Genomic DNA, 26,676 nt, shown 5'->3' with positions numbered 1-26,676 from the left:
AAAGTTTCTCTGAAGTTATATACCTGTATATTTGTAGTAGGTAATCTCCATTTGTGCCTCCAGATTCATCCTGCCCCTCTTACCAGTTTACCATGTGCCCCAGGAAGCAGATATCTAAGGACTGCAACAACCCAGTGTTCTCATGAACTCTAGCTACTGTTTAGCTTTGACCAGTGGGAGACACCAGCAGCAGATTTAGATGTAGATAAGAGAGAGGTTGGGCTATTTGTTCCTCCAGCTCTGTCTGTGCCAGTCTATTGTTTGGCAGTGGCTGTAATCCTCAATCTAAGTACATGGATTTTTGCAGATTTCCTCTCCCCTAGCTATAATTGTCTCTAGGTTCTTATATCTTGTTCCTTCAGGCCTCAGAATGATAAAGGTTTCTGGCCCTTGTTAGTTGTAGGAAGCTTCATCAACTCTTTATTGGTTCCTTTTAGTCCTGGCCACAATCTTGTAAATATTCCCTTCATTAAATTTATTTCAGATACTCTGAATTAACCATCTGTATTCTACCAGGACTCTCTTACAATGGGCATTATTTTTTTCTTTTTGAAAATGAGAGTAGATATGAAAAATAAGTGAAAAACAAAGTATTACAAAGGAAGTTTCTGAGTAAACAAAGAAGTAGCGTGTTATATTGCAAAGAGCAGAGGCTTTGAAATCAGATGAACCTGGTTTGTTTCAGGCTCTAACACTTCCTAGATGTGGGACTTGACACAAGTTTCTAAGTCCTTTGTCTCTCAGGATTTTCACACATAAAATGGGGATGACAGATCCTAACGGGACTCTTAAGAGAATAATTTTTTTCCCTATGATCAGTAGACAGAGGATGTTATGGAAATTAATATAACCTACAGGATAAACTTGGTAATTTGTAGGCACTAAATACATGATTTTTATCACTAGCAATAATGTCCACTAAAATGGCTACATAGCTCAAGTAATCACTCAGAAATACTCTTTTCAAGAGGACAGAGCTACAGTAATTTTGACAAGGAAGACAAATTAGAAAATTCTGTGTCCATTTATGCTTTTTTCTTCAATGATTATTATATGAATGAATATGCTTTGACTACACCCAATAGTATAGAAAAGTGTATTCAGATTTTATAAAATTACATAGCATTCCCAAGACACCACCCACTCTAAGCCCATCAGTTTTACTATAGGTATGAAGACTTACTAAGCCCTACAGGCAGACAAATATACTTGTTATTTTTAAAATTTTTCTTTTATAGACATGATATAAAAATCTGTTAGGTAATAATATCAAGGTATCTTGCTATATTCTAAAGTTATTCTAACAGTTTACTTGGTAGGCTTTATCAAGCACGTGTATATTCATTGCAGCATTATTCACAATTGCAAAGACATAGAATCAGTGATAGACTGGATAAAGAGAATGTGGTACATATATACCATGGAATACCATGCAACTATAAAAACGAATGAAATCATGTACTTTGCAGAGAAATGGATGGACCTTGAGGCCATTATCCTTAGCAAACTAACACAGGAACAGAAAACCAAATATCACATGTTCTCACTTTTATAAGTGCGAGCTAAATGATGAGAACACATCGACACATAGAGGGGAACAACACACACTGGGGCCTTTCAGAGGGTGGAGGGTCGGAGGAGGGAAAGGATCACAAAAAATAACTAACGGGTACTAGGTTTAATAGCTGGGTGATGAAGTAATCTCTGCAACAAACGCCCACGACACAAGCTTACCTATGTAACAAACCTGCACTTGTACCCCTGAACTTAAAAGTTGAAAGACAGGAAAACTATTATGTAAAATAACATATGAGCTTTTCTTCATGTTTCCTTAAGATAAGTTAATTTTCTTGACGAGAAATTTTTCCAAGAGGGGACATCTTTTGAAAAATTGTATTTTACACTGAGAACAATCAACCAGTTTTTATTTACTTTTCAATTTTCTCTTTGAAGTTTTCTAAGGATCTATTTTTCCAGCTAAGAACTCCATATCAGCAGAAAGCCCATTGAATTAAATAATATCTGAATAGCAACTTTTCCTCCTTGGAGCAATGTCAGTTTGAATTATATGAATGCCTTTTTTTTAAATTTTATTATTATTATACTTTAAGTTTTAGGGTACATGTGCACAATGCGCAGGTTTGTTACATATGTATACATGTGCCATGTTGGTGTGCTGCACCCGTTAACTCGTCATTTAGCATTAGGTATATCTGCTAATGCTATCCCTCTACCCTCCCAAGATATCTGTAATTACATGTCTTGGACTTTCATGTATACCCAAGTAAAGCTATTATCTCATGAGATACTTCTAAATATGGGAACACTTATGAAGTGTACTTAGAACAGTCGAAAGTTGCATTAAATGTTACTTTAGGAAAATCTGTTCTGCATGTAAGAAAGGACACATTTCCTATGGGTTTACAGGTTATCCTTGAACTTCAGAGCTACACATGCTTACCAAAACTGATCTGTCCTCTATTTTTAGGTTTAGATGGGTTGCAATCTGATACTTGTCAAGAATACCAGGTTAAACCATAGAAGAAAAGAAATGGAACATTGGAACAGAGAAGAGAAAAAAATTGAATATGCTCTGGGGTAATTTTAGTCATTCCAAGCAAAGAACACATACTGCTAGTAATGCCAAGCAAGGATGTGATGGCATTTGATGAGAAATGTTGAAAAGAAACTTTGTACTCTGAGAACGTTAGGATATCAGATTTTCAGTTTAGATTGTATCAGTTTCTAGCAAAGATAATCCTTATAATAGCTTTGGAAACACTTGATAGTTCAGAAAATGAAAAAGCACTGCATTAAAGATATATGGGCAGGAAAATACAGGGCAGTAGGAAGGCTGTTTGTTTCATCTTTAATGTTATTTTCTCTATTTCTTTAAGTGTTACATTTGACAACTATTTTCAGCAGTAATGTATGTATGGAGAGTCTTCTCCAGACTTTCTTATGTGCCTAATCCTATGAAGAAAAATATTAAACCTGAGAACTACAAATCAATAGAAACATAGAAGAAGGAATATGTGAAAAGACGAATCAGTGTTTTTGAAGTCTTCACAGACACTACTACCTGGATTAGGGGTTCCTTGTGGGTGGTTTTATAATACCCTGTATATACCTTTATACTGTTTTTTTTTTTAACAATTTGTGCATCTATTTCCCCTGTGAATGAGCACTATTTTACAACCAATACTGAGTTAATGCCTGGCATAGGGAAAGAACTCAAGAATTGTAAGAAATATTGAATAAGTGATTGAATATCTGAATGAATAAAAATTAGTCTTGAAAAAATAATTGATAATTATTTTGTGTAACTTGGTTACACAAGTTAATTTACACGAAATTTCATTATTCATGTCAATTTTTTTTAAAAAAAGATCAACATAAGAAATACAGTTTGGTGATGGTAGGTAGACGTTTCCTATTCATATGTGACAAGCACAACGTGTTCATTTTCTATCAAAATATATTTTCGAGTTTGCCAAGATCGTGGATATAGAATTATACTTTCTGAGCTTTGCTTTATCTCCATGGTTTCTATATTCAGAGCTTCCTGCTTAAAATTTGTGTGTTATTTATACCACGGGAAGTCATGGTAATGCACCATCCAGGATAGGGTACATGAGGAACTGTGGAGCATACTGAAAAGGTTATGGGCTTTGGAATCTAATAGCTATAACTTTACAATTCAGTTCTGCCAGTTGCTAGATTTGTGACTGTAAGTAAGTAAATTTCTTAACCTCTCCTAGTTTCATTTCCCATCTATGACGTGGGCATTGTTTAAAAATGTTTTTTTGAATTTTGGCAAATGCAGTTATTTAAGAATAGTGCATAAGACTTATGAATTTGTGGAAATTAAAGGATAAATAAGTGAATTAATTAATTAACCTCCCAAAGAACAAAAGAATATTTATCTCCAACTCAGATTGCAGCAATAACTACTTCTTTCTCTCACTTACTACACTGCAAATAGATTTTTTTTACTCTTGTAAATACATTGCAATCTATCCTACATTATGGCTTTTATACATGTTATTATCTTTGACTAAAATCTCCCCCTCCCACACACACAGTTACACATAAACACATTTCTATATGTCAGTCTTTTTTCATTTTTCACTTAACATGTCACTTCTTCTGAGAAAATTTCTCAAAGTAGGTTCCCTTTATTACTCTCCATTATATAACACTGCCTGTATTTTCATAGCATTTCAGACAGTTTATAAGTGTGCACATATTTATCTGTTTGGTAAATGTCTGACTCTGTTTTTCAGTGGCCTTCAGCCTAGGGCCCAGGGTGTGCTAAGAGCATTTTACTCTCAGTCCAACATCTTTACTATCAGCTAACACCATTTTCTATCTGTGTACCTCCCCTTGTTCCCCGCAAAACTCCATATATTTTTACTTGTCTGTTCTGCTAGAGTAACAGGCTATTCTCAACCAGGGCTCAGAAACAGAAAGCTGATCACTTAATATTCTACATCAGTATTTCTTAAATAAGAGAAAGTATTAGACCACCTTACAAATGATTAATTGACATAAAAACTTACTAGGAGAGGTAGATCCTACACTATTTCTTGGACCTACTATAGAAAACATCAGTCAGTCTTCAACTAAGGGGAACTGTATGGTGTTTTAGTAGTATTTCATTGAACCTTGGGGGAATTCCTCTTCAAAATAGTATTTTACATATATATATATTTTACATGTATATATATATTATACTTTAAATTCTAGGGTACATGTGCACAATGTGCAGGTTTGTTACATATGTATACATGTGCCATGTTGGTGTGCTGCACCCATTAACTCGTCATTTACATTAGGTATATCTCCTAATGCTATCCCCCACCCCACCCCACAAGAGGCCCCAGGGTGTGATGTTCCCCTTCCTGTGTCCAAGTGTTCTTGCTTGTCGTAATAGAGTTACAGAAAGCTAAGAGACTGAGTACTTTTCTTCCAGTCAATTCTTCCTTTCCCCTGTTTCTAGTTCACATTTCATTTTCACACTGATAATTAATATAAAAATAAACAAATAAATTAATATTTCTATAAAGCAGAAAGACAAAATCCCCACTCCTAGGGTTATCTGATATTCATCTGTTCAACCATGTGTTATTTCAGTAGAAATTATTTCAAACATTCCCCTATCACTTCCTTTTCAGGATTCCCATTTGCCTCAAAGGGCTTGCACTTGTGTTTCTTTAAATTAATGCATTTGAAGAGTTCTTTAGAAATTTCAGTTTACTCATAAAGTGACCACAAAATTATATAGCTAAAACAACTGAAACAAAGAATATGAGTGAAATATAGTTTTTTTATCTTAAGGTAAATATAATTACTGAAATAGTATTCTATTTCATTTTTATTCCTGCTCACACTTATTATGACCCTGATTATATTTTGTCTGAAAAGTGAAATTAAGTAACTGCAAAACAAAAATTTCATTAATTGAAAATGTATTTGCAGTATCTTTTTCACCTTTCAACTATTTCATTTAAAATTTGCTTTAATATAGAGAATCAGCATTTAAGGTGGGTGAATAGGGAGGGTGGTGGAAGTGAACGTATCTGCAGTTATGTTCACTCTGTGTTTTATGCTCAATTGCTATGGCCTTTTCTAAGTGTTTTATTTATTTCAGCGTCTGTGTACTTTGGAGTAAATCAATGGTGTTTTATGAGTTTTCAATTGGTTAATGGATACATAATTTGGTGGCTTTAGAACTAGAAAAAGCTTGGACTATATTTTCCCTCTGTGCCTACTTATCTGTGTGATATGTTACTTTTCCCGTGTAGTCTTAGTTTCTCCACAACTATTACAAGTTCCAAAGTCTGTCTTTTATTATTGATGTAAAATTAAATGAAACACACATTTATTACATATAATACATAGTATATAAAATACTCTGTGTGTGTCTGTAAATGGGTGTGCTCAGTACTCGCAAATCAATAAGAAAAGTCTAACAATACGGCTATAACATAACTTAGTCACTTAAACATTATAACTAGCTAGGAAATACATGAAAACATGCTCACATGCTGGAAAATGAAATTTAAGACAATGAAGCTTTTGTTGTTGACTTTTTATTTTGTCTGTAATTAAAAGTTGTAGTATCTGGAGTTGGACAAGGCATAAGGAAATGGATTCCATCTTGTGCTATTCACTTAAGTGTGAAAAGATAAAACTTTAGGGAGGGCAGTTTGGCATGTCTAGTCCAAATGATAAATATTTATGTCCTCCAACTCAGTACTTGTATATTGAAGTATTTCCTTTTAGAGAAACACTCAAAATTTGAAAAAAAAAAACCACATATATGAATGCTCATAAGCAGTATTATTTTAAAGGTAATTCTTGAAAAATACCTAAATATCCACTGACAGGCAAATGATCAAATAAAGTATGGTTTGCCCATACTTCGTAGTATTTTGAGAAGTCTAGAATAGCTCTCTCTCCTTGAACTAGTGAAACATGGTGGTGGGAAAGGAATGAGCTTCCTTGTGCCACAACTGCCACCACACATGCAGTAATAGACTAGAATGATGTTAGAAAACAAAAATATGGTCACCTATCAGAGTCTGCAGCCCAATGTCAAGAAGCTGCTAACATTCTGCAGTGACGGTTGTGAAGATTCCATGAAGTGTTAGATGTGGAAACATCTTGAAAACTGTCAAACACTTTAAACTTTGGAAGATTATTGTGATTTTCGTTCTGCCCAGTGGCTACGCTCACACTTTAAATCAAATCTTCTAACATTCCTTGAAGTAAACCAGTCTGTGTATGTGAACTGAAGAAATAATTGAAGTGAAATAATGGAGCATCTAGTGCTTTTTGTATGGCCCAAAGGAGCCCTGTGCTGACTTTGCTATAGTGTTTCAGCTTGTGAAAGTCTCTGGAACCTTCCCTGCTTCATCAAGGGAGTCACCTCTATGTCATTTTACTAAGGACAAATACCTAAAACAAACATGTTTAGACCCAGTGCCTGTCCATTGCTGCAAGCAATCCTACACACCTCCAAACAACAAGTTCAAGATCAGCATGAAATTGGAAATCCAGGATCCTAGGAACACCCCATCCACCTGTATTTACAGGCGCCTCCCTCCACCTGCACCTTGATGGCAGTGTTAACAAGAATGATTCTGTTAGCTGTCTGAATCAGCTGAACTACAGCCTAGTGGGAACTGTGAGAAGATTGGGGATATGCTGCAGACCCCTCTGGGCCCATGTTAGAGACTACATTTCATCATGCCAAATCATGGCCCAAGTTTCCCACCAAAATGGAACCTCTTGCTTTTGCTGGTCTGGGAAAATATAAGACATTTCAAAATCAATGGGAAATAGTGATCAGTATCCATAAAATATTCTATATGAAGAAAAACAGATGAGCATACAACCATTTTTACTGCTGAAAATTATACTGCCAAAACCAGTGACTAATCAGCAAACAGCTGTTGCACAACAACTCAAGTTAACTTGAATACAACTAGTAATACTAGTTGTATTCGACCATTCTCACACTGCTAATAAAGACATACCTGAGACTTGGTAATCAATGAAGAAAAGAGGTTTAATTGACTCACAGTTCAGCATGGTTGGGGAGGCCTCAGGAAACTTTCAATAGTGGCAGAAGGGGAAGCAAACACATCCTTCTTCTCATGGCAGCAGCAAGAAGAAATGCAGACTGAAGCAGTGAGGAAAGCTCCTAATAAAATCATAAGATCTCATGAGAACTTACTGTCATGAGAACAGCATGGAGGTAACCAACCCCATGATTCTATTACCTCCCACTGGGTCCCTCCCATGACACGCGGGGAATATGTGAACTACAATTCAAGAAGGGATTTGGGTGGCGACACAAACCATATCATAGATGTGGATCATAGATATGAAAAAAGTTCCTTGAATCATATAAAAGGTACAAAAATCAGAAAGTAATTGTTAGGTATTGAACATAATCAACAAAGATTCAACATATATATATATATATATATATATATATATATATATATATATATGTGTGTGTGTGTCTGCATTCATAATTGGAGGCCCTGAAGAATAGAAACAAGACAATATAACAGAATTAACACTTAACAAGATTAACACTTCCCAAGAATCAAAGAAAAGACAAACCTATATATTGAAAAGGGCCTAAATTATTTCCAGGAAAATTGATTTAGATTGGTCAACTCCAAAACATATTGTAGTAAAACTATTAAACTCTAAGGAAAAAATCCTCTAAGCTTCTGACAAAAAAGCAATTGTTTACAAAGGGAAGAAAGTCAGGTTTGCATCAGATTTCTCAATAGCAAAGTACAAAACAAGAAAAAGTAGAGCAATATTTTCAGGAAATTCAAGGAAAGAAAATGGGAGCAAGGATTTTATATCTCATCAAACTGTTCTTCAGGTATGGAGATCATATGAAAATAGTTTTCATCATGTTAGAACTCAGAGGATATTGTAACCTTAAGCCCTTCCCGAGGAGTCAGTCAGAGAAGCAGCTTCATCCAACCAAGAGATGATCAATCTAAGACAAAATCAGATGAAGAAACAAGGGTAGAATTTGTGTGTGTGTGTGTGTGTGTGTGTGTGTTTATCAGTCTGGGTTCAATGAAAAGTGAGAAACAACATAGTAATTTGAAACCAGAAAGTTTAATATAATTGTTAACTGTAAAAGAGGATAGGAATAATGAGGGATTGGCTATTAAAAATGAACGAGAACTCTAAAGAATATAGGAAGAGCAGACATAAAGAGAAGCCACTACGTTAGGACTCAGATAGATTGCCTTAGGAAGAACATCCTCTCCCCCATTATCAGAGCTGAGTCGTAGACCTTGCTAGAAGGGCACAGCCATGGCTCACTGGGTCACTGAGAAGTCACAGTAGTGCCATGTTGGTGAAGCTTGCTAGAAAGGTTTCCTCTCTGGTGCTGGTAAGAGCAATTCATTGAGAGGTGTTTTTCTGGAGGAACTCTACTATATAACTACCACAGGTGGGGGCAGGGGTGCTACTGCTGCTGACCACTGATACTACTGGCTGCCATGCACTGCAGGAAACCAACAATGGAGAATATGAGAGTGCTGCAGGAAACTGTCCAGCAAACATACTGGAACCAGAAAGCAAACCCCTTTCTTCCTGTAGTGTTTTTAGATGGGATCAATGGCTATCACTTAAGCTAATACCAAATAGTAGAATTCTAAGTAAGGAAAGGGGGAGATAAGGACATTATAAAATATACTCATATAAAGATAACCCCTAAAATAGAAATCCAAAATTTCCTAAATTCCAAAAGTACAAAAAAAAAATATATCATGTAGAGATGAAGTAAATATGAAAAACTCAGGAAATAAAACCTAATGTGACAGATTTGAGACCAAATGTGTAATTCATATTAATAAATGTAAATGGATTTTACACACCTTATTAAAAGAATAAAACATTTATATTGTATTCAAAGTAAAACCCACTGTGTGCTGTATACAGGAGACATACATAAAAAAGTGAATCAGAAAGAAAGGCTGCAGTTCTGATACTGGACAAGGTAAAATTCAGGCTAAGATTCATTAAACAAGACAAAGAAGCCACCTGATGCTTAAAAATGACAATGCTTAAAATTCACAATGAAAATGTAACAGTTATAAATAAATCAGTATCAATTACAAAGTACCTGTCTTCATAAAATAGAATTATAGGAAATGCAAAGAGATAGATACTAACACACTAATAGAAAGTTAATACACTTCTTTCAAGGCAAGACACACCAAGAGGACAAAAAGTAAAAGTATTGGCCAGGCACGGAGGTTCGCGCCTGTAATCTCAGCACTTTGGGAGGCCAAAGCGGGGAGATCTCTTTAGGCCAGGAGTTTGAGATCGAGAACATCCTGGCCAACATGGCGAAACCCAGTCTCGACCAAAAATACAAAACAATAAAAAATAAAACAATTAGCCAGGCATGATGATGCATAACTGTAATCCTAGCTACTCGAGAGGCTGAGGTAGGAAATCACTTGAACCCAGGAAGCAGAGTTTGCAGTGAGCCAAGATTGCACCACTGCACTCCAGCCTAAGCAACTGTTTTTTTTAAAAACGTAAAAGTCTTAAAGGCTTCAATGGATAAGGTAGATCATATATATATATGTGTCTACATATGTGTTTGTGTGTATACATATCAAATCTTATATCCTTGCAAATGATCTTCTACCTTGAAATTTAAAAACCTAAACAAATTTTATTTGAAAAAGGAAAACATAACTAAAATTGCACAATTCTGAAACATAATGATAAAAACATCACATATCAGAATTTTGACATACAATTAAAGTGTTGTCAGGACGATTATTTAAAGCTTTAAATACTTGACATCAATAGAAATGGAAGGATGAACATTAAAAATTTTAATTCCTAACTCAAGAAGTTAGAAAAATAATTACAAAACAAATACCAAGAAAGAAGAAAAAAAGAAGTTAATTAAATAGAAGACAGAAAAGCAATCCATAAAGTACTGCTCCTTTGGGGAAAAAAATCAATGAAATAGATAAACCATTATTTAGCATAATATAAAAGGAGTAATCACAGATATACAAAATAAGAAATGACAAAGGAGAAATAACTCTATGCAAATCAATTTGAAAGCTAAAATGGGGAAATACTTTTTGTCCAAATTGACTCCAGAGGCATTACAATGTTTAAACAGATGTATAGAAAACAAAAATTTTCAAGGAATTGCACCCACAACCAACACCATGTGCACATTTGTTCATAGGAGAATCTACCAAACTTTAAGGATCAGATAGTTTCAATGCTAATTGACTTGTAGGTCAGTGATACCCAGAACTCTCTGTGGCAGTAGAAATATTTTACATCTGTGATGTTCAGTATGGTTGTGATCAGCCACATATGGCTATTGAATGAGCACTTGAAATGTGGCTACGATGACTGAGGAACTGAATTTTTAACTTCATTTAATTGTAATTTAAAGTTAAAAGACCTTATGTGACTGATTGTTATTGTACTGGGCAGTATAGTGCTAGCTCCTAAAAACATAGGAAAATATCTAAATTCTTTTTATGAACCATGTAGAACTTTGAAGCCTAAACCAGATTTGCTTATTTAATTTCAACCTTTGTATTGGATAACAGGAGTATATGTGCAGGTTTGTTACATGGTTATATTGCATGATGCTGAGATTTGGGGTATGGCTCCCATAACTCAGGTAGTGAGCAATACCCGATAGGTATTTTTCTTTTCTTTAACTTTTATTTTAGGTACAGGGATACATGTGTAGGTTTGTTACAGAGATAAACTCGTGTCACAGGTTTGTCGTACAGATTATTTTGCCACCTAGGTACTAAGCCCAGTACCCAATAGTTATTTTTCTGTTTGTCTCCCTTCTGCCACCCTCCACCCTCAAGTAGACCGCAGCGTCTATTCCCTTCTATATGTCCATGTGTTCTCATTGTTCAGCTCCCACTTATGAGAACAAGTGATGTTTGGATTTCTGTTCCCATGTTAGACTGCTAAAAATGAGGGCCTCCAGCTCCATCCATGTTCCTGCAAAGGACATGATCTTGTTCTTTTTATGGCCGTGTAGTATTCCATACTGTATATGTACCACATTTTACATTTTATTTATCCAGTCTAGCAATGATGAACATTTAATTTGATTCCTTGTCTTTGCTATTGTGAGTGGTGCTGCAAAGAACATTCACGTGCATGTGCCTTTATGGTAAAATGATTTATATTCTTTTGGGTATATACCCAATAATGAGATTGCTGGTTTGAATAGTAATTCTTTTTTAAGCTCTTTGAGGAATCACCAAACTGCTTTTCACAGTGGTTGAACTAATTTACATTCCCACCAACAGTGCAGAAGTGTTCCCTTTTCTCCACAACCTTTCCAGCATGTTATTTTTTGACATTTTAAATAATAACTATTGTGACTGATGTGAGATGGTATCTCATTGTGGTTTTGATTTGTATTACTCTAATGATCAGTGATATTGAGCTTTTTTTCCCATAATTGGTGGCCACATGTATATTTTCTTTTGAAGAGTGCCTGTTCATGTCATTTGCCCACTTTTTAATGGAGGTGTTTGAGTTTTTCTTGTAAAATACTTTAAGTTTGTTATAGATGCTGGATATTAGATCTCTGTCAGATGCATAGTTTGTAAATATATTCTTCCACTATATAGGTTGTCTGTTTACTCTCTTGATAGTTTCTTTCCCTGCGAAGAAGTTTAATTACATCCCATTTTCCAATTTTTTGCTGTTAGCGTGATTGCTTTTGGCATCTTCATCATAAAACTTTGCCAGTTCCTACATACATAATGGTATTGGCTAGGTTATCTTTCAGGGTTTTTATAGTTTTGTGTTTTAAGTTTTTAATCCATCTTGAGTTGATTCTTGTTTATGGTATAAGGAAGGGGTCCAGTTTCAATTTTCTGCTTATGGCTAGCCAGTTATCACAGCACTGTTTATTGAATAGGGAGTCATTTCCGCATTGTGTGTTTTTGTAAGCTTTGTTGAAGATCAGATGGTTGTAGGTTTGTGCCCTAATTTCATGTTCTCTATGCCGTTCCTTTGGTCTGTAAGTCTGTTTTTGTACTGGTATCGTGCTACTTTGGTTACTGCAGTCCTGTAGTATAGTTTGAAGTCGGGTAACATGATGCCTCGAGCTTTATTCTTTTTGCTTAGGATTGCCTTGGCTATTCGGGCCCTTTTTGGGTTCCATACGAATTTTAGAATAGTTTTTTTCTAATTCTGTGAAGAATATCATTGGTAGTTTGATAGAATAGCACTGAGTATGTAAATTGTTTTATGAAGTATGGCCATTTTAATGATAATGATTCTTTCTATCCCTGAGCATGGAATGTTTTTGCATTTGTTTGTATTGTCTCTGATTTTGAGCAGTGTTTGGTAATTCTCCATTTAGAGATCTTTCACCTCTTTGGTTAGCTGTATTCCTAGGTATTTTTTGTGTGGCAATTGTGAAAGGGATTGTGTTCCTGATGGCTCTCGGCTTGGCTGGTGTTGGTGTATAGGAATGCTAGTGATTTTTGTATGTTGATTTTTTATCCTGAAACTTTGCTAAAATTGTTTATCAGCTCTAGGAGCTTTGGGGCTGAGACTATGGAGTTTTCTTCATGTCATCAGCAAACAGGGAAAATTTGACTTCCTCTCTTCCTATTTCAATTCTCTTTATTTCTTCCTCTCTTGCCTGATTCTTTTGGCCAGGACTTCCAATACTATGTTGAGTAGGAGTGGTGAGAGAGGGCATCCTTGTCTTGTGCTTGTTTTCAAGTGAGAATACTTTCAGCTTTTGCCAATTCAGTATGATGTTGGCTGTGGGTTTGTCATAGATGGCTCTTATTATTTTGAAGTATATTTCTTCAGTGCCTAGTTTATTGAGAGTTTTTAACATGAAGGAATATTGAATTTTATTGAAAGCCTTTCTGCATCTATTGAGATAATAAAAAAAATGTGATTTTTGCCTTTAGCTCTGTTTATGTGATGAGTCTTATTTATTGATTTGCATGTTGAACCAACGTTGAATCCCAGGGATAAAGCCTACTTAATCATCGTATATTAGCTTTCTGATGTGCTGCATTCAGTTTGCATGGACTTTGTTGAGGATTTTTGCATCAATGTTCATCAAGGATATTGGCCTGAAGTTATCTTTTTTGTTATGCCTCTACCAGATTTTGGTGTCAGAATGATGCTGATCTCACAGAATGAGGTGGAGAGGAGTCCTTCCTCCTCAATTTGTTGATAGTTTCAGTAGGAATGCTATCAGCTCTTCTTTATCCATCTGGTACAATGTGGTTGTGAATCCATCTGATTCTGGGGTATTTTTGGTTGTTAGGTTATTATTGATTCAATTTTGTAGTATTGGTCTCTTCAGGAAATCAGTTGTTCTGTTGATGCAGGTCTGTTCAGGGAATCAATTTTTTCTTGATTCAGTCTTAGGGTGTAATGTGTGCCCTCTTATTCATCTCTTCTAGGTTTTCCATTTTGTGCGCGTAGAGGTGTTCATTAGTACTCTCTGATGGTTACTTTTATTTCTGTGGGGTCGGTATTTCTGTGTAACATTCCCTTTCTCATTTCTGATTGTGTTTCCGTGAATCTTCTCACTTTTCTTCTTTATTAGTCTAGCTATTGGCCTATGTATATCATTAATTTTTTCAAAAAACAAACTCCTGGATTCGTTGATCTTTTGAATGGTTTGTTATCTCTCGTTCTTCAGTTTACCTCTGATTTTGGTTATTTCTTGTCCTCTGCTATCTTTGGGGTTGGTTTACTCTTACTTCTCTAGTTCTTTTAGTTGTGATGTTAGGTTGTTAATTTGGGATCTTTCTAACTTATTGATGTGGGCATTTAGTGCTATAAATTTCCCTTCTAACACTGCCTGAGCTGTGTCCCAGATATTCTGACATGTTGTATCTTTGTTCTCAATAGTTTCAAAGAACTTCTTGATATCTGCCTTAATTTCACTTACCTAAAAGTCACACAGGAAAATGCTTGTTTAATTTTCATGTAATTGCATGGTTTTGAGCAATTTTTTAAGTCTTCATTTTTATTTTTATTGTGCTGTGATCCAAGAGTGTGTTTGGTATCATTTTGGTTCTTACGCATTTGCTGAGGGTTGTTATATGGTCAGTTGGGTGGTCGATTTTAAAGTATGTGCCATACAGTGATGAGAAGAATGTATATTCTGTTGTTTTGGGGTGGAGAGTTCTGTAAAGATCTGTCAGATCCATTTGGTCCAATGTTGAGTTCAGGTCCTGAATATCTTTGTTAATTTTCTGCCTTAATGATCTCATACTGTCAGGGTAGTGTTAAAGACTCCCACTATTATTGCATGGGAGTTGAAGTCTCTTTGTAGGTCTCTAAGAACTTGCTTTATGAATCTGGGTGCTCCTATTTTGGGTGCATAAATATTTAGGATATTTAGGTCTTGTGGAATTGAATTCTTTACCATTATGTAATGTACTTCTTTGTCTTTTTTGATCTGGATATGAAATGCTTGGTTGAAGATATTTTTCTTTAAGAATGTGAATACAGGTCCCAATCTCTTCTGGCTTGCAGGGTTTCTGCTGAAAGGTTCACTGTTGGCCTGATGGAGTTCCCTTTGTAGGTGACCTGCCCTTTTTCCCTAGCTGCCTTTAACATTCTTTCATTTCAACCTTGGAAAATCTGATGATTATGTTTCTTGGAGATGGTCTTGTGTAGAATCTTTCAGGTGTTCTCAGTATTTCCTGCATTTGACTATTGGTCTCTCTAGCAAGGTTGGGGAGATTTTCATGGACAATACCTTGAAATATGTTTTCCAAGTTGTTTGCTTTCTCCTCATCCCTTTTAGGGATTCCAGTGATTCATAGATTTGACCTCTTGACATAATCCCACATTTATCAGAGGTTTTGTTCACTCTTTTTTATTCTTTGTTCTTTACTTTTGTCTGACTATCTTCTTTAAGTCTTCAGGTTCTGACATCCTTTTCTCAGCTTGGTCTGTTCTACTGTTAATACTTGCTGCTGCATTGTGAAATTATTGTAGTGTTTTTTTTCAGCTCTATTAGATCAGTTAGGTTCTTTTTTACACCAGCTCTTTCACCTGTTAACTCCTGTATCATTTTATTGTGATTCTTAGTTTCCTGGATTGGGTTTTGCGATTCTCCTAAATCTTGATGATCTTTGTTCTTGTTCATATTCTAAATTCTATTTCAATTCAGTCAACTCAACCTGGATAACAACCCTTGTTGGAGAACTAGTTTGGTTGTTTGAGAGGTAAAACACCCCAACCACTTGAGTTGCTAGAGTTTTGCATTGGTTCTTTCTCATCTGTGTGTGTGATTGTTCCTTTAATTGCTAGGCTGCCTCTGATTGCAGTGGTCATGTGGGGGCAGGGAGGTTGTGCCGAAGTCCCAGGTCAGGCAGTCCTGTTCAGTGAGGAGAAGTGAGGACTGGGACCTGCGTCAAGAACAGTCTGACCACTTTTCCGGTAGATGGGTGCTCTGTGCCGAGGGACCAGACCAGCCACTGTTCCCGTGGATTCTCCAGAACCTGGAGACTGCAAGGGCTAGTGCTGTTAGAGAGCAAAGATGGTAACCTGCCCCTCGCACCAGGAGCTTTGTCCCAGGGAGTTACAGAGCTGCTACTGGCTCAATAGTCCCAGCAGGGGTTGGACCCAGTGAGGAGATACTGGATCAGGGGCCCACATAACCAACAGTCTGGCCATTTTTCCATAGGACTGCTCCAATATGTTTGAGGGTCTGCTCCAGTCTCTAATCACCTCCAATTTTCCAGTACCTGAAGGTATCAACAGTGAAGGCTGCAAAACAGTAAAGATGGTAGCCTGCCCCTCCCTCTGGCAGCTCCATCCTAGGGAGGTATGGACCTGCTGCCAGCCCCAACACACTGGCAGGGGTGGCTGGGGACCTTGGTCAGGAGGTCCTACCCAGTGAGGAGGAATAGGATTGGGGACCTGCATAACAAAGCAGTCTGGCCACTTTTTCATAGAGCTGGGTTGGGGGTCCACTCCAGCCTCTTGTTGCCTTGCACTATCCAAAACTCGAAGGCAACAATAGCTAAGACTGTGAAAGAACAAAGATGGCAGTCCTCACCTCTCTCTGGGAGTTCTGTCTCAGGGAGCTTTGGAACAGTTGCTGACTGGAAAACACTGGCAGGAGTGGTTATAGACCTCAGTTAGGAGATTCGCCCAGTGGTGGAAAAAGCATTCTGGTTGCTTCTTTGTAGAACTGCTGCAGTATTCCAGGGGACAGCTCCAGTCCCCAATCACCTTGGATTCCCCAGAGCCAGAAGGCATCAACAGCTAAGTCTGCCAAACAGCAAAGATGGCAGCCTACCCCTCCCTGTGGGAGCCCCGTCTCAGGGAAGTGTAACACTGATACCTGTGGCAGGCTGGGGTTCCAAGCCAGTGGGTCTTATCCTGCGAGGTGCTGTGAAAGAGGGACCTGCAGACCATCACTGCTCAGCCCCCTGGACTCAGCTTCTTTCCTAGGGGTATGTACAAGGGTCTAACCTCCCACTTTGCTGGAGTTGCAGCCACTTTTGCCAGGAAGCCTGGGTATCAAAAGCTCTTGGGGCTCCACGTGTGCCCAAGTGGCTGCTCTGCCGAGACTCCACATAGCTCTGCCTGTCAGAATGAAGGCCCTGTTGGAGTGGGTTCACAAGGGGATCTTCTAACATGAGGGTTGCAAACATCCATGAGAGAAGAGTGGGTCCCCAGGGTCACGCACTCACTCACTGCTTCCCTGAGAGTGGGAGGCTCCCCTGGCTCTGTGTCACTCGAGGGTGGGTAGTCAGATAGTCATCCTGTCTTGATTTTCTCCATTCTCCATTGATAGGCTTGTTTTCTTGATGAATCTCAATGCATGTACCTGGGTACTTCAGTTGTAGGTCCTGTATTTATTACCCCTTCTATTTCTTTCCAAGAGAGTGGGGCACACTAGCTGATTCTAATTGGCTGTCTTGGCCAGCCCCTCCATAGGTAGTTTTTCAACCTGCATCTTTCTCCACCCCTCTAGTAGTCTGCAGTGTCTATTCTTCCCATGTTTATGTTCATGTATGCTCAGTGTTTAGCTCCCACTTATAAGTGAGAACATGCATAAGTCTGATTTAAACACATACACGTAACTCATATATGAGTATTATTACAAAAATCCTAATAAAATATTGGGAATTAGAATTTAACATATTTAAAACAATTAATCAAGACAAAGTATGTTTTGTTTTTGATTTCTGGGCATGAAAAGAGGATTTAATTTTAGAAAATCCATTAATGGAGTTCAACATATTAAGATAGCTAAGGAATAAAATTATATAAACTTTGAAAAAATTCAACACACTACTGAACAAAAAAATAATAAACTGGAAAGTGAGTAGTACATTCTTAGCTTGAAAAAAATATTTATACCTCAGTGCTAAAGCCAGTATTTTACTCAATTGTTTAAAATAATCCAATTGATTATTTCTAATTTCAATACAATGGGAAAGAAACTTGCATTTACAATAGCCAAAAGAGAGCGGGAGCTAACCAATATGCAAAACTTATATAAAGAAAAGTTTTTAAAACACCTGACCAAAAGCATGAACCATAAAACAATCACAGGATAGATTTTGTCAAAATTAAGAACTTCTGCTTTTTAGAAGACACTAGTAAGATAATGAAAATATAGGCTACAGACTAAGAGAAAATATTTACAGGTCACCTAGCTGACAGCAGTACTTACTCCCGAAGTGATTATAGATTCAATGGAATCCCTATCATAATCACAGCTGCCGGCTGGGCGCAGTGGCTCATGCCTATAATCCCAGAACTTTGGGAGGCCGAGGCAGGTGGATCACCTGAGGTCAGGAGTTCAAGACCAGCCTGGACAACATGGTGAAACCCCATCTCTACTAAAAATACAAAAAAAAAAAAAAAATAGCCAGGCATGATGGCGGGCACTTGCAATCCCAGCTACTTGGGGGGCTGGGGCAGGAGAATGGCTTGAATCCAAGGGGCAGAGGTTGCAGTGAGCTGAGATCGCGCCACTGCACTCCAAGCTGAAGAACAAGAGCAAAACTCTGTCTCAAAAAAAAAAAAAAAATCCATCATAGCTGCCTTTTTTGCATGAATTGACAAGTTGATCCTTAAATTTATATAGAAATACAAAAGACTAAGAATAGCCAAAGCAATCTTGAAAAGATAGAACAAAAGTAAAGAACTCAGATTTTCTGGTTTTAAAACTTACTGCAAAGCTACAATACTAAAGACATTGTGGTTTTGGCATAGGAATGGACATATAGATTGGTGGGTTAGAATTGAGAGTTCAGAAATGAACCCATAAATTTGTGGATAATTGATTGTAGACAAGGGTGCCAAGACAAGTCGATGGCATTTTCAACAATGTGTACAGGAACAACTGGATATCCACATGGAAAAGAATAAAGTTGGAGCCTACCTTCACACCATGTACAAATTAGCTGCAAGTGGATTATAACCTAAATTTAAGAGCTAAAAGTCTAAAACTCTTAGACGAAAACATAGGAGTAAATCTTCATGACCTTGATTTAGATAATGGTTTCATAGATACAGCACCTAAAGCACAAACAACTAAAGAAAAAAATAGATAAATTGAACTTTATCAAAATTAAAAGCATTGTGTTTCCAAGAACACAATCATTAAAGTGCAAAGACAACTCATACAGTGGGAGAAAATAGGCAAATGCATGGAGGCAAGAAATTAGGTTAGTCGTTTGCAGAGACTGAGCTGAAGAGGAAATGGGGATTGGCTGCGAAGAGGTATGATGTTTCTTTTTGGAGGAATAATAAAAGCGTTTTAAAGCCACATAGAGTGATGTTTGCACAACTCTGTGCATATACTAAAAAGAGCTAAACTGTACACTTAAAGGAGTCAATTTTATGGTATGTGACTTATATATCAATAAAGCTTTTAAAAACGTTTAACTCCAAAAAGTCTGGGATAGATCTGTATGTATTGAGATGGAAAAAATACCTAAGACATAATATATAATGTGACAAACTATAATTTCATTTTTGTAAGAAAACTATTTTTATACATAGTTACATATATGAATACATAGACAAAGACCAATAAACTGATAACATTCATTTCATTTAGAGAAGAGACTGGAATTTAAGAATCAGAGTAAAACAAATTTTAATTTTTAATTCTATTTACTTCTATAATTTAAAACCTTTTAAAATGAGAACATTTTAAGTCATTTGTTTGTATAAAATACATAAATATCCTCAAAGTGAATAAATAAAGGCACCAACCACAAAATCTGACATGTAATAGGCACTCCACAATAAAAAGTCCCTTTGCCTCATGTGGTGTGAAGTCCAAACACAACACTGGGTGTGAGCGGGGTGGTGGGGGGAGCAGTTCATGGTTTTATTCACATTATGCAGACAGCATACATAGCCAACATCTCAACTCAGGTGTCAATAAGAAACTTTTTAGGGAGTGATTCATGATCAAGCAGCTTTGTACAATTTACCATATGTATTAGTCTGTTTTCACATTGATAATGTATTTCTTTATAAATTATTCAGTCTCAGGTAATGACGAACTACCTGAGACTGGATAATTTATAAAGAAAAGTGTTTTATTTGGCTCCTGTGTCATTATAGAGCTTGCATTCTAGGGAGGTATACAGAAATAAAATAACATATATAATATGAATGACAGTGGATGTTAAGCAAAAAATAAGCAAAAGAGTACTGTTAAAAGCTAAATTCTTTTTAAGTGATGGGAAATAACCTGGAACTGTAAATGAAAATGACAGTAATAAAGAAGACTAGAAGAATACTTTAATGACAGGAATTTGAATACTGATTTTTAGAGAGGAAGCATGAAGAATGAACTGAGACAGGTAATTAGGTACAATAAGGATATCTACTCCACCTCAAGTAAAGTTGATAAGAAGTTGTAGAAGAGAAAAGAGCCTCCACTGGAGGCGGCTGCAAGAGAAGCAGTGTCACTGGGGGGATATGGTGCAGTGCCAGGTTTGGGTAAAATTATGGAGGGAAATGGGTGATCCACAGAAAAATCTAAGGAGGATATTAAGTGGATTTTCTGATGTTTTATGTGAGTTCCCAGGGACATAGTGAGAGGGTCTGGGTAGGAGATGTTGGAAATGAGAGTGTCCAGAGACACTGAGGTTTAGAGTGCCAAGGGAGAGGAGTGACCCGGGATTGACATTATGGGATGAAGAGGAATGGAGATGGGGAAGTGGAGCCATTCTTTCTTGGATCACACAGTGTAGGGGCACTTCTGCTTTTGGAGGACTAGTTTGGTTGAAGGGCATTGAAGGGCCCCATTTAGTAATTTCAATGTTTATATATTAGGTTTTATTTATTTTGCTATTTGAAAGCCTAAATCATAAGGTTTATTCAAAGAGTATCCAAATAATTGTTGTCGTAATTCCCCAAATGAACTTAAACATCAGTTTCTTTTTTCACAGAACTTTTAAAAGAGTAGTGAAAGCTCAAACAGGAAACAGAGATGTTTATGTCTCAGAACTATTTAACAAAAATCTCAAACACTCTCCTTGACAAAATATAAACAAAACTAACTCAAATATTTCTAATATCTAGGTGGTGCTTTTCAATAGTTCATTCCTGAAACAGGTATCACACGAATTAAAACGTTTTATTGACCTCTACTGATTGATTTTTTATTGCTAAAATTCAACATTTTGGATTTGCAGGTATGAATATAAGCAAGAGTGAGATAACAAAAGAAACTTCGTTAAAACCGTCTCGGAGATCCCTGCCTTGCCTCGCCCAGAGCTACGCTTACTCAAAGAGCTTGAGCCAGTCTACTTCCCTCTTCCAGTCAACCGAGAGTGAATCTCAGGCTCCCACATCTATAACCTTAATCTCCACTGACAAAGCAGAGCAAGGTGAGCAGCAATTCCTATTGTCTTGTTCAATTTATAAAAACTACGTGTTTTCCAAACACTTCTTTCGTTCCTTTTTCCATTGGACCAGTTTTATAGAGCTCTTCAGGAAGGAGGCTAGCATAGAAAGGATACCAGTACACCATGCCATTTGTTGGCCAGATGTGTTTTATCTCTTCCTTGCCTTGAAGGTGGCCAATCCCGTGGAGTCTGGACCTAATATTTGTTCGCAGTGGAAGTCCCAGCTACATGAATCACTGGTGCATTTGGCCACTGTTTGCATCCCTCTTGTTGATGAGTAACATTCCTGGCGAGAACTTATAACCAGTATTCAAATAGAAAATGTCATCAGTAATAAACTCAGTTTTCTAAAAATAAAGGCTGAAGACTTTACAACTGACAATAAAGCAGTGAAGATTTGGTGGCATAAAGATTTAGTTGGACAAGTGTTGGCAACCCAAGACTGGTGTGCAAGGGCTGAATTTTAGAGACATACCAGCAAGGTGCCACACAAAGAAACGTTGTGGCTACCCTTAGGCACTCTTCTACACACATTTGCCCACTAAGACACACACTATCCCTTTAGACAACTCCCTTTTATAAGAGTTAAGAATTTAAATACAACCAAGCTCTCTGTTGTGCAGTGTTGTGCATAGGGTATGTTTTTCTTTTTCTTTTTTTAGAGTTGGAGTCTCGCTCTGTCGCCCAGGCTGGAGTGCAGTGGCACGATGTCAGCTCACTGTAACGTCTGCCTCCCAGGTTCAAGTGATTCTCCTGCCTCGGCCTCCTGAGTACTGGGATTACAGGCACACACCACCATGCCTGGCTAATTTCTGTATTTTTAGTAGAGACTGGGTTTCATCATGTTTGTCAGGCTGGTCTCAAACTCCTGACCTCGTGATCCACCTGCCTTGGCCTCCCAAAATCCTGGGATTACGGGTGTGAGCCACTGCACCCAGCCGTGTTTCTATTTTTCAATCCTTTTGTTGCTTTTTCGTATAAGAATGCAGTCCCTTATGATTCCATATGGTTGCTTCTTTTTCTGGATAACGAAAAAATATCAAAATTACTGTTTCAATGCTATTGTGAAATCACTACATATTGTAGTTAGCTTACAAATATGTCTACTATGTAAAGTGGCAAATCGTTCAAGAAGATGAGGATATTAAAACATAATATAGGTGTTTCTTTTTTCCCTTATTGAAAGTGAAATTTTAGGCCAGGCACAATGGCTCACGACTGTAATCCCAGCACTTTGGGAGGCCAAAGTGGGCAGATCAGTTGAGGCCAGGAGTTTGAGACCAGCCTGGCCATGATGGTGAAACCCTGTCTCTACTAAAAATACAAAAGTTAGCCAGGCATGATGGTGCACACCTATAGTCCCAGCAACTCAGGAGGCTGAGGCACGAGAATCGCTTGAACCCGGGAGGTGGAGGTTGCAGTGAGCCGAGATCGTGCCATTGCACTCCAGCCTGAGTGACAGCGAGACTGTGTCTCTTAAAAAAAAAAAAAAAAAAGGAAAAAAAGGTGAAATTTTAAATAACTAATTTTAACTCACTAAGTTAAAAAATTTCATCATGTTTGGCCATCATTTGTCCATCTATCACCATGGTTATTTTTCTGTTGTTATGCTTTTATTTCCCAAAACTACAAAGTGTCTTATTTTATTTCAGTTAATACTGAGGAGAATAAAAACGATTCTGTGCTGAGATGTTCTCTTGCTGACCTCAGCGATTTTTGTTTGGGTAAGTTGATAATCAGTATTTACCTACTCCTTTCCCTCTCTCCAAAGGTAAGCTGTGTTCTTCTAAAAAAATACTGGCATTTTTTTTTTTTAAGAAAAAGTTCATGTTTGGTTTTTAATGTAATGGGTGAGTATAATATTCTGAGGTTAAGAAATTAAGAAATGTATAGCTTGGAATTCAAATACATAGGAGGATTTATGATGAGCAAAAATCTCCTAATAAAAAATAACAATTTTTGCCATTATTCTGAAAATTTCAATTTTTAAAGAACATATAGACTACTATTTCAAGATCTATAAAATTTTGACACTCAGAATTTAGAATGTTAGTAACACTCAGAGATTCTATCCTGACCCATCATTAGTGAATACTATAAATTTTATTTATTTTTCCTATAACAGTGACAAGTTTACTCAATCTCCTTTTTTGCCTTTTGATGTTGTCACATAAGATTTGCTTCAGTTGAGCAAGCTTTGCATTCAAATCTGTAGCTTGCCCATAAACAATTCTTTTGAATTGGGTTTTCATTTTCATGAATTAAATAGAAATAAAATAAAGCCAGAATTAATCAAAAGGTGATACTAATGTGCCAACACTTATTTTGCAACCTCAGTGCCTCGACACATAACCTGAAGAAATGAAGCCCTGAGTTTTCAGTAGTGGATACATCGGTGGCCAGGCCTCAGTGCCTATATAAGGAGTTCTCAACTCTGGTTACACATTCAAATCACCAGAGGGCTTTTTAATACTTCCTGGATCACAGTTCCAGAAAATCAGTTTTAATTGGCCTGGGAAGTGAACTTAGTATACATACTTTTAACAACCTGCCCGGTAAATATTTAGTGTGTCCAGGATAAAGAATTTCTGGCCTAAAAACTGTATCTTGGTTTTTCTCTACAGGCATTGTTAAATCACTCTTCATAACTTTTAAAACTATGAATTTTGCTATTTATAATAGCATTCTGAATGACTGTAAATTAGTCATGTTTCTTATAATAATTTTTGTTTTATGTGTGGCACAGAAACAGTGCTGGCTCATTAAGTTTTTTAATTAAAGAAAGCCAGCGACCAGCAGGTTCATTTCGTATACAGAATCAAAAACAGCATCTTATCAGAAGAAAATTCACTCAGAATACAAAGGCCTTTCCTGTAGTAATTAATTCAGAAGATTACTACAAGCTGAGTATTTTTATCCAAAATTCTTGAGACCAGAAGTATTTCAGATTTCAATTTTTTTGATTTTAGAATATTTGTATTATATACTTATTCGCTAAGCATCCCAAATCTGAAAATCTGAAATCTGAAGTGCTCCAGTGAGCATTTCCATTGAGCATCATTTCAACATTCAAAAAGTTTCAGATTTTGGAGCATTTTGGATTTGGGATGCTCAACCTATATTATCAGTTATTTTCCAATTTAAAAAATAAGAACAAAAAACAAACCTGAAGTTTTTCTTGTCCAAAATATCCATACAGGTGGGAAAGTTTGCAAGGCACCCTTCACTAACCTGTCCTCCAAATTAGAACCAATGTATAGTTTAAAAATCACTCTATTGAAAAACCTTCCATTTAATTCCTCGCATTTTATTTTTGACAGCTTGCCATTCCAAATATAAAAAGCACTTTCTCTGAATGCTTAACATAATTGGATGCTCGTAACTTTATGATTCTTTTCTCGTCACTTTTGTGTGTCTCAGTTATTTGTTCCAGTTGACCTGTATTTATATCTCTCCAGGCACTGTATCTCATATTCACTGTTTTAACATCCCCCAGCATCAATCTGTCATTTATTCAAGTTAGAAAGACATCATAGCTTCTGCAGTTAAAATACATACAAATGATGAGGTGTTTGCCTTTATAATGAAGGTGAGGTACAGTCTCCAGCTTACTGTGTAGTATCACTAAGCATTTCAGGAATCCAACTGGATGTAACACCTGGCTGGGAAATACTCTTTTAGAGTTTGGTGCGTATCTATGAGTGTTTATTATTTTATTATTATTATTATTTTTGAGACAGAGTCTTGCTCTGTCTCCCAGGCTGGAGTGCAGTGGTGCGATCTCAGCTCACTGCAACCTCCGCCTGCCAGGTTCAAGCGATTCTCCTGCCTCAGCCTCCTGAGTAGCTGGGACTACAGGCACGCACCACCACACCCAGCTAATTTTTGTATTTTTAGTAGAGACGGGGTTTCACCATGTTGGCCAGGCTGGTCTCAAACTCCCAACCTCAAGCAATCCACCCACCTTGGCCTCCCAAAGTGCTGGGATTACAGGCGTGAGCCACGTAATGTAAGTGTTTTAATCGTCTTCGAAAAGAAGATGCCCAGCCTAATATGAGTGTTTTAATCATCTTTGAAAAGAAATCAAGTAAAATAATGTCAAATATACCAAGAGTACAGTTAAATAAAGCATGAGTAAGCATTTTGACAATACATGTTCTCTTTTAAATGCAAAGCAGTTACATTCTCTAAGTTTGCCTTTAGCGTGCAGAGTACCAGGTTCCTGCATTGGGCTGATTATTGCATGGGAATTTCCTAACTAATGCATCTTATTAATGGCTTTTCTACAGTTAACCACTTTGAGCTGCCCCATGAGAATATTAATGCTGAGGCAGACTAAACTGCATGTGGTCAGTGTTTCATTGAGGATTGATATTTCTCATTGTTCCAAATGAGAACCATGAAGGAAAAAATATTAATGGCTTTGTTGATTCAGAGAAGGATATTTCTACTAAGGCTCCCTAACAGGATGGGTATATATCATAAAAAAAAATGTTATTTTTCCAACCAGCCATTGGTCAAATCTTTATTCTTATATCCACTAGCTGTGTAACTGTAGTATATTACTTAACCTCTCTGAGCTTTAGTGATTTCACTAGTAAATTGGGATCAATGAGCCATTCTTAGTAGGACTTGAAGTAAATAAAAAGGTATAACTTCATCATAGCTCCTAGCACATCATGGGGGTTCAACAAATATTTGTTCATTGCTTTATTCAGTCACTCACTAAGCTTATCTTTCACACCAAATTCTGCTGGGCCCAGAGAGATCTACACTAAACAGCGGTTTCTGTGACCATCAAAAGTGATTTTAGGCTGGGTGTGGTGGCTCCCACCTGTAATACCAGTACTTTGGGAGGCTGAGGCAGGAGGACTGCTTAAGCCCAGGAGTTTAAGACCAGCATTAGCAAAGTGGTGAGACCCTGTTTCTACAAAAAGAAAATAATTAGCCAAGTATGGTGGCACGACTGTAGTCCCAGCTACACAGGAGGCTGGGGTGGGAGTATCACTTGAGCCCAGGAGTTGGAGGCTACAGTGAGCTATGATCACACCCCTGCACTCCAGCCTGGGCAACAGAGTGGGACTCTGCCTCAAAAAAAAAAAAAAAAAAAAAAAAGTTAGGGGGTACTTTTATGACATAATGATGGCATGATGGATAAACAATAATTTACTGGACTCTTTATTATTATACACTTTACCCGTCTTATCTCACTTAATTCTCA

General features: G+C 37.0%; 1 protein-coding gene across 5 annotated transcripts in view; it reads left to right on the top strand.

Annotated features, from left to right (window-relative positions):
* Nucleotides 1-26,676, top strand: part of ANO3 (anoctamin 3) — a 469,771-nt gene that overhangs the window by 232,363 nt on the left and 210,732 nt on the right. For all 5 annotated transcript variants that reach the window (XM_063728504.1, XM_024255829.3, XM_063728505.1 and 2 more), the window contains 2 exons: nucleotides 21,243-21,437; nucleotides 23,108-23,179. In XM_063728504.1, coding sequence (XP_063584574.1) covers nucleotides 21,243-21,437; nucleotides 23,108-23,179 — 267 coding nt within the window. The remainder of the gene's footprint in view (nucleotides 1-21,242; nucleotides 21,438-23,107; nucleotides 23,180-26,676) is intronic.

Source organism: Pongo abelii, chromosome 9, assembly GCF_028885655.2.
Source record: "Pongo abelii isolate AG06213 chromosome 9, NHGRI_mPonAbe1-v2.0_pri, whole genome shotgun sequence".
In the NCBI taxonomy this organism is placed as follows: domain Eukaryota; kingdom Metazoa; phylum Chordata; class Mammalia; order Primates; family Hominidae; genus Pongo; species Pongo abelii.
Note: the sequence above shows the minus strand (reverse complement) of the source record. Positions and strands in the feature narration are given on the sequence as shown.